The sequence below is a fragment of the Populus trichocarpa genome, chromosome 3, assembly GCF_000002775.5.
Source record: "Populus trichocarpa isolate Nisqually-1 chromosome 3, P.trichocarpa_v4.1, whole genome shotgun sequence".
Lineage (NCBI taxonomy): Eukaryota > Viridiplantae > Streptophyta > Magnoliopsida > Malpighiales > Salicaceae > Populus > Populus trichocarpa.
The window spans coordinates 12,074,533-12,083,046 of record NC_037287.2 but is presented as its reverse complement, the minus strand read 5'-3'; the positions used below and the strand labels follow the sequence as shown (position 1 = coordinate 12,083,046).

General features: G+C 37.9%; 1 protein-coding gene across 3 annotated transcripts; it reads left to right on the top strand.

Moving 5' to 3' along the window:
• The first annotated feature begins 586 nt into the window (after positions 1-586).
• On the top strand, positions 587-6,547 carry LOC7491870 (alpha,alpha-trehalose-phosphate synthase [UDP-forming] 5). 3 transcript variants are annotated; one of them, XM_024597067.2, is made up of 5 exons: positions 596-809; positions 1,338-1,462; positions 1,570-3,608; positions 4,601-4,874; positions 5,888-6,547. In XM_024597067.2, exons 3-5 carry the CDS (start codon positions 1,624-1,626, stop codon positions 6,212-6,214), a joined length of 2,586 nt encoding a protein of 861 aa, XP_024452835.1. In that variant the 5' UTR covers positions 596-809; positions 1,338-1,462; positions 1,570-1,623; the 3' UTR covers positions 6,215-6,547. The 3 variants fall into 3 exon arrangements, with proteins under 3 accessions (XP_024452836.1, XP_024452835.1, XP_024452834.1); XM_024597066.2 differs by lacking the exon at positions 1,338-1,462; XM_024597068.2 differs by lacking the exons at positions 1,338-1,462; positions 4,601-4,874; positions 5,888-6,547 and adding an exon at positions 3,711-4,013 and having other exon boundaries at positions 587-809.
• The last annotated feature ends 1,967 nt before the right edge of the window (positions 6,548-8,514 follow it).

The window sequence follows — 8,514 nt, the reverse complement described above, 5'->3', positions numbered from 1 at the left end:
TGATGGTGTCCAAACATGCACAAAGTAGGTCTAATAATGCAATGCCTAATGCCTACTTCCTATGGTAAAATTTAATAAATTCTCTGGAACAGACCAAGATGTGGTTCTATGCAGCCAAGATCCACTCCCCTCTCCTTTCCCTGTCACAGCAACAACGTGCAGATATGTCGATTGACCTTATTACTATGAACGGAAAAATTATGCTAGTTTATATGGGAATTTGTTAAATAATAAAAATAAAGTTCAGAATATAATTACAGAGTTGAATTAGCGCACTGCCTACTTTCATTACGTACTGCGTTTTTAGCACTCTTCATGAATATGTTCCCAAATGGCGCACATGCACTTGCTATTTATTCCCTGTAATATCATTATTTGTTTGAAAGGTGTTCCTTTTTTTTCCCACACCAGTGCTACCCTCAAGTTAATAATTTTTATATATTAATTAACTAAAAACTAATTAATTAACTAAAAACTAACCATGGTAAAAATAAAATAAAAATAATAATCAAGGAGGTGGAGTCCACTGTTCTCTGGTCCTCACGTGATCACTCTTCTCTACTATGTCTCTCACACAGAGGAAGTCGGTTCGAGAGAATCAAATGCTTTTTATAAAGACATCCCATTTGTTGTCTCCTACCTGAAAAGAGGAAAACCAAAAATATCAAAACAAAATCTTTATGTTCAAACTGCAAAAGCAAAGCCAAAAAGGGTGTGTTAATGCCGCACTTTCTCTCTCAATATAGTGGGGGGGAGGGACAATAGAAGAAGAATCTCTTTGGTTGCCTATGTTTATCTGAGCTTGAAAGGTAAGTTCTTTTTATCTTCTTCTTCTTCCCTGTCACTAGAGTTACTGTCTTTTCTAGTGTCTTTTTGCTTTTACATGTTGTATGCCAGCTACTTCTTTATGGGCTCAAGGAGGTTTTCTCCATCTCCCTTAGAAGTTGTGTTCTTCAATTGATGAAGTGGTTTATGCATTTGGAGTGTTCAGTTACTTTGATCAGTCTTGTTGTCTTGATTTTGTTGTGTTTTTTTTTTTTTTGGAGATAAGAGGTAATCGTGTCAATATTGGGTGTTAATTTTATCAGATTTTAGCATCCGGGTACTTAAATTTATAGTGAAATTATTTTTCTTTTATATATTTTCTGAGTTGGCTCAATCAGTGTTGAGTTTTTCTTTTTCTCTTCTTAAATTTGATATATTTATCTGTGCATATCAGTATGTCTGTCTTCATTTTGTTGGAATTGTTTTAAGTTTTTGCAAGGCATGGAATCTGTCTTTAAGAGGACAACGAAAACAATGCTAAGTGTGATTCTTAATTTCTTATTCTGGTGGAGAATATTTGGGATTGTAATGGGTGTATGATCGCTTAATCTATTAAATTCCTGAACTTTATGTGGAAGAACATGCTTCAGTAAGAAGTTGTAAAGAAGGCAAAAAATTGCATTTTCTGAAATAACTGGTAATTGCAAAAAGTAGAAAATTTCCTAGCATTACATTTCAAAGATTTTTTTTCCCGTGCATTTTTAGTGCTGATTCTATTTGTTAATAGAGGTTTCTTTTTTGTAGAGTTTGATTCTGCATAACTTTGAGTAGAACAATACTTCTTTATCTGTCCTCGCTATGGTTTCAAGATCATATTCCAACCTCTTAGATCTTGCTTCTGGTGATGCTCCAAATTTTGGTCGTGAGAGGAAGAGGCTTCCTCGAGTGGCAACTGTTGCTGGGATACTGACTGATCTAGATGATGAAAACAGTGTTAGCTCTGATGCCCCCTCTTCTGTCTCTCAAGAACGGATGATTATTGTGGGAAACCAGCTTCCCCTTCGGGCACATCGAAGTCCAGATGGCAGTGGAGGGTGGTGCTTTAGCTGGGATGAGGACTCACTTCTCTTACAACTCAAAGATGGCCTTGGAGAAGATGTTGAAGTTATCTATGTTGGTTCTCTTAAAGAAGAGATTGCACCTAGTGAGCAAGATGATGTAGCCCAAACATTGCTCGAAACTTTTAAATGTGTCCCGGCATTTATCCCTCCTGACCTTTTTTCTAAATTCTATCATGGATTCTGTAAACAACATCTGTGGCCTTTATTTCACTACATGCTCCCTTTATCACCAGATCTTGGTGGCCGGTTTGACAGGTCCCTTTGGCAAGCCTATGTTTCTGTTAACAAAATATTTGCAGACAAAGTTATGGAAGTGATTAGTCCTGACGATGATTATGTGTGGGTTCATGACTACCATTTGATGGTTTTGCCAACATTTTTGAGGAAGAGATTTAATAGGGTGAAGCTTGGTTTCTTCCTCCACAGTCCATTCCCATCTTCTGAAATATATAGGACACTTCCTGTAAGGGATGAACTTTTGAGAGCACTTCTCAACTCTGACCTCATTGGTTTTCATACCTTTGATTATGCAAGGCACTTCCTCTCTTGTTGCAGTAGAATGCTCGGTCTTTCTTATCAATCTAAGCGAGGTTACATAGGGCTTGAGTATTATGGTCGGACAGTCAGCATCAAGATTCTCCCTGTTGGGATTCACATTGGTCAGCTTCAATCTGTGCTTAATCTTCCCGAGACAGAATCTAAGGTTACAGAGCTACATGATCGGTTTAGGGGTCAAACTGTTATGCTAGGGGTTGATGACATGGACATCTTCAAAGGAATCAGCCTGAAACTTTTGGCCATGGAACAGTTGCTCACCCAACATCCTAATAAGAGGGGTGAAGTTGTTTTGGTTCAAATTGCAAACCCAGCAAGGGGCCGAGGAAGGGATGTACAGGAGGTCCAATCTGAAACCAAGGCTGCAGTGAGGAGGATTAATGAGACATTTGGAAGTCCAGGATACACTCCAGTGGTTTTGATTGACAGCCCGCTACAGTTTTATGAGCGCATTGCTTATTACACAATTGCAGAGTGTTGTCTTGTTACAGCGGTGAGGGATGGGATGAATCTGATACCCTATGAATATATTATATGTCGACAAGGAAATGAGAAGCTGGATGAGACATTAGGATTAAACCCATCAGCCCCAAGAAAGAGCATGCTGGTTGTTTCAGAGTTTATTGGATGCTCCCCATCACTAAGTGGGGCAATTCGAGTAAATCCATGGAATATTGATGCTGTAACTGAAGCCATGAATTCTGCCCTGATAGTCCCGGAGCCTGAAAAACAGATGCGACACGAGAAGCACCATAGGTATGTGAGTACGCATGATGTTGCATATTGGGCTCATAGTTTTTTGCAGGATCTTGAAAGGGCATGTAGGGATCATGTGAGGAGGAGGTGCTGGGGAATTGGTTTTGGTTTAGGTTTTCGAGTCATTGCCTTGGATCCAAATTTCAGAAAACTTTCAGTTGAACATATTGTTTCTGCCTATAAGAGGACCAAAAACCGGGCTATTCTATTGGATTACGATGGTACTATGATACTGCCAAGTTCAATTAGTAGGACTCCAAACATGGAGGCTGTTGGAGTCTTGAACAGCTTGTGTACAGACCCCAAGAATGTTGTTTTCCTTGTTAGTGGGAAAGACAGGGAAACTCTTACTGAATGGTTTTCTTCTTGTGAAAAGCTTGGAATTGCTGCAGAGCATGGTTATTTTATGAGGTACGAATTGCCTTTGCTAACTTCATTTCAATTTGATCTTGATCTTCCCACTTAAAAATATGATATTTGACTTAGACCCTTGTTTTTCTTATTGATGTTTAGTTATGTAGAGAAGAAAATAATGGATAATGTGGCTTAGATTTTCCACATGTTCAACCAGTGCTGGTCCTTGTTTTGGTGAAAAGGGTGACATCTCAATATTGTGCTGTTAATGTTTGGATTCAAATAATACATCTGGCATTACAGGACATCTTGATGGTTCCTTTGACATTACTGAATGTCACTTTAGAGTTGTTGTGCTGTGACTTTCAGCATGGCATAAATGCAATGCATATTTGTAACTTATCTAACTTCTAGAAACCCTCATATAGGAGGTTTCGATCCAAGGGTAATGAATGAGATATAGATGATGGAATGCGTGATATTTATTTGGCTTAGGCATCCAAACCACTCTGGCTGTCCTTGCCATCATAAGTGAGCTTCCATTAGCAACCACCATTCTGGGATTGTGATAGACTCATGGTATGGTGTTAGAAACATCTAAGGGACGGGTATATAGTGTTTCCCTCAGCCTAAGAATTAGGTATCTCTGACCGCATGAGAGGAAGACAAAGTATATTACCCAAAGTATTCAAATGGCAGGAGATGATGCGTACGCGTAATTTTTTTGAGGGGTGACTAGGACACATTCCCTTTGTTACAGACTGAATTTATTATGAACCTAAAAGAAAACTAATTTTATTTATGTAGGAATTTAGACATGGACTGGTTATCTGAATTGGGTAACATACAAAGCAAGGGCAACTAATGTTAGCATATAAAAAAATCTTGCCACAATTTGAAAGCACCCTCCTCTGTTTGATTATTTCCCCTTGAGGTCAACAATGTAATTTTGAGGTATCTACTATGATTATTCTAATTTAGACCAATCCATAAAAAACAAGCCTAGTTCATTCTGCACCTTTCAATTTGAGTTCAGTGTTTGTTTACAGGACCAATCATGATGTGGAATGGGAAACATGTGTGTCTGTACCAGATTTTGATTGGAAATGTATCGCTGATCCAGTAATGAAACTATACACTGAAACAACTGATGGTTCTTCCATTGAAACAAAAGAGAGTGCACTTGTTTGGAATTACCAGTATGCAGATCCAGATTTTGGTTCGTGCCAGGCTAAGGAGCTTCTAGATCATCTGGAAAGTGTTCTTGCCAATGAACCAGTTACTGTCAAGAGCGGTCAACACATTGTAGAGGTTAAACCTCAGGTTGGTGCCATTTCATTCCTGTATCTATCCTTATGATGGTTAGATTCTGTTAGTATTCGGTTTTTAATGAGAAGTTGTGTTCCTTTGTGCCTGGAAAACCTACTGCAGATTTAGGTGCTTTGCCCTCGTTACTCATAAATATACCATGTTAAGGTATTACATACACAAGTGGGTTAATGAGGCACATCTTCTTTTGCGCATGCTTACAAGTACTGTTATCTGTTACAACATCATCTGACAAATGGGGTGAAATCACATGCATTTTGATGAAAGCCAAAAGCAAGTCTTAACCACTTGTGCTAAACTGAAAAGATGACTTGCCCTCAAACCATTCTTGCCTAATTACAAGAAATCCAAAGTTTTTTCACATTTCTATTCTTTCCCTTCATGCAGACAGTTGATCTATTGAACTCATTAGCAAGTTTATGCTAAATGATAAGATTTTGACTGTAAAACATATCTTACCTTATTACAACAATCACTTGAGCTTTGAATGATGATTTTCTAAATGCACTGGAGAAAGAATAATATGTTGATGAGAGTCATCCATTTCAGTCTGTCAAATGACCATATTAATGTTTTGTTTCTTTTTTCTTTTCTTTGTTCCAGATTGTTAGACCTTTGAATAAAAGAGTTTCTAGCATTTAGGCAACCTGTTCAACCATGCCTCCATAAAACCGCATGCTCATATCCTGAGAATGGTTACCTCTTGTAATGGAAAGACTGTATTGTCTCCATTTCTTTTGGATCATGGACAATTAATTGACTCAAATAGGCTTGTTATGAAAACTAGTGCTGCAAAATAGTGTCATCCGCAGTTCCTCAATTAATTTTCTTTATTGGATCTTGAAATATTTTTACCAGTTATTCTTTTTGAATGCTTATTAGCTATGGAGATTTTGTATATTCATTCTTCTATTTTCTTTTCGAGGAAGAATCTTCTAAAATGCTGTGCCAATATATATATGTTTCAGCTTTGCACTTGTATCTCATGTTTGTTATCCACTTGGCAGGGGGTCAACAAAGGTCTGGTGGCCGAACGCCTCCTAGAAATAATGAAACAGAAGGGAATGCTTCCCGATTTTGTTCTCTGCATTGGGGATGACCGGTCTGATGAGGACATGTTTGAGGTGATAATGAGTGCAAGATCTGGCCCCTCTCTTTCCCCAGTTGCTGAAGTGTTTGCATGCACTGTTGGCCGAAAACCCAGCAAGGCCAAGTACTATTTGGAAGACACATCCGAGATTTTGAGAATGCTGCAAGGTCTTGCCAGTGCTTCGGAGCAGGTTGCTAGAAGTGCCCCCCAATCCTCTCAGCAAGTGATTATTGACAGAGAGTAATCACCCCTTTATCTCTTTGTATTGGGTCGTGTCCAAGTGTATATTGAAAATGTTCCATGCTTCACGATTTCCTCAATCCCTTCAGAGAGCTTTTATGTGGTGTTCAGAATGGAGTTTTAGGTCAGAATGGAGTTTTAGGTCTTGCGTGCCTGTCCATTACATGGATAGCTTCAACTGTTGCTGCACAGTGATTGTAGTTTCTATGGTGAGCGGATAGATTATGCTATATGTTAAGCTCTTTTCTTATACTTTCTTAGTCTTAGATGTTGGGTTATGTAATCGTCTCATCTGATGGTTGATTATCAATCCTAGACCATCATTGGTCATGCATAAGCTAGTGCCGGTCGCAATTGCAGCAAAGCTCTTCCTACGACTATAAAATTGACCAGTCCTGTAAGGTGGATAGTTTGCGGTTGAACTCCTGGCAAAATTCAGTCTCCATTAATGGGAATATTCCCTTCTTTGGGATGAAGATGAACTGAGAAAAAATTCTGTAGGTTAATGTGTTGTTGCACTTGAAATCTTTATTGCATTTCAATTTGGGTTTGCATCCAATCCTATGGCAGTTCGGTCATTCATGTCATATCACGTGACAGCTAGGTTGGCTGCCATATCCATCCAGTCCTCATGTATGTATGTATGTATGCCTTCAAAACTTAGAAGATTTCACTTTAAAAAAAAAAACTTGAAAAACCTCAAAAGCTGTTCTCACCTTATTTTCTTTCTTGTTTTTCAAAATAGATTTAATCTCTATTATTTTGATTATTATTTATTTTATTTAAAATAATTTATAAAATTATATTTTTTTTCAATTTCACTCTCATTCAACTTTTTAATTTATAAAATTTATTTTTCATTATTTTAATAAACTTGTGAAAAATAAAACATTAATAAGTTATTTTCTAACTCATTTTCATGACATAACCAAACACTGGAAAGTGTTTTCTAATTTATTTTTCATTACACTATCAAACATCAGAAAATAATTTATTTTTCTGGAATTTATTTTTTTTAAAAAAATTACTTTGCGACAAATAAATAGGACTAAGAAAATTCAACTTTCGGAGTGAGCCCTATTAAACTTTCCTTCCCCGGCTGGGCCAGCAGTATGACTATGTGGTGGGGACGATGACTCCTGTCGATTGAGAGTCCTGAAATTGCTCTCAATGGGAAAAAAGGCCCGCGATGATCCATGTGGGTAGCAAGGTCTACGAGCTGAAACTTCCAAGCCCATAGGCTCTAGAACATTCTCGTCCCGACTGTTCACATGCTTGGTAGGGCCCGGCACACGTGGTTTTCCCAACTCCCTCTGTTCTGTTAATAGTATCTTGATTGGAATATATAGCAGTATCATTTGCATGTGTTTTGTTCTGTAGTATCGTTGGCATGCTAGTGATAAAAGTTTTGGATCAATCCAGGAGAACCTTGGTCGAAATCTGCAGAGAGTTTTGGAAGATCATGGATCATGTTTCCCAAGGTTGTCTGGTTGGCAAATATATAAATACGTACTGTCAGCTATCTTATGGTCTGGTTTATATATATTTTGAGAACTGGTTGATGTTCTTAGACTAACATTAGAAATCTTCGATGAACTTCTCCGAAGGGATTGACAGATCCCAAATCCCAAACACGAAAAACAAAATGTACAGCACTAATTAATTGCATGCATGTTCTTTCCGAACCGAAAGATATCTGGGAAGATCCTATCTATCCACTGGAGCTACCATTCGTTTAATCCTATATATATAAGCATTCGAGATACATCAACTTTCTAATTATACAGTTTATGTCATTACCATTATATGCAAGGGGGAAAAGACCTAGAGCTACTAGCTAAGAGCTACCCTCCTCAGCAATTAATATTATCATCGTACGTTGTCCACCATCCCATGAAGTAACTGATACCAAACATTTTAATTGATTGGAAGGAATCTTGTGTTCAAAATGGATTGGAAAGTGAATGATCTTTCTTTACAGTGACTTCAATTAACAGCATACTTCGCTGAAAAATCCTAAGAGAAGTCCTTGCATCATACAGATTGATCAATTTAATTTCCATCCATGGAGATTGGCTTGCCAATTTTCCATATTATGTACCCTTCTTTTCTTTTTTTCCTACCCAAGAAAAAGCTGCATGCATTGCGTTTCTTAGCTAGCAAGATAGGTTTACTTATAAGCCGCTAACTTTCCATCCTCTCAACCACTGGGGAACTTTCTTGCCTGTGCACTCATCGACGAGTTTTTCATGGAAAAACCTTTATGTGAAAATCTTCATGTGGAATTCTTCCTTGCCTGGCTAG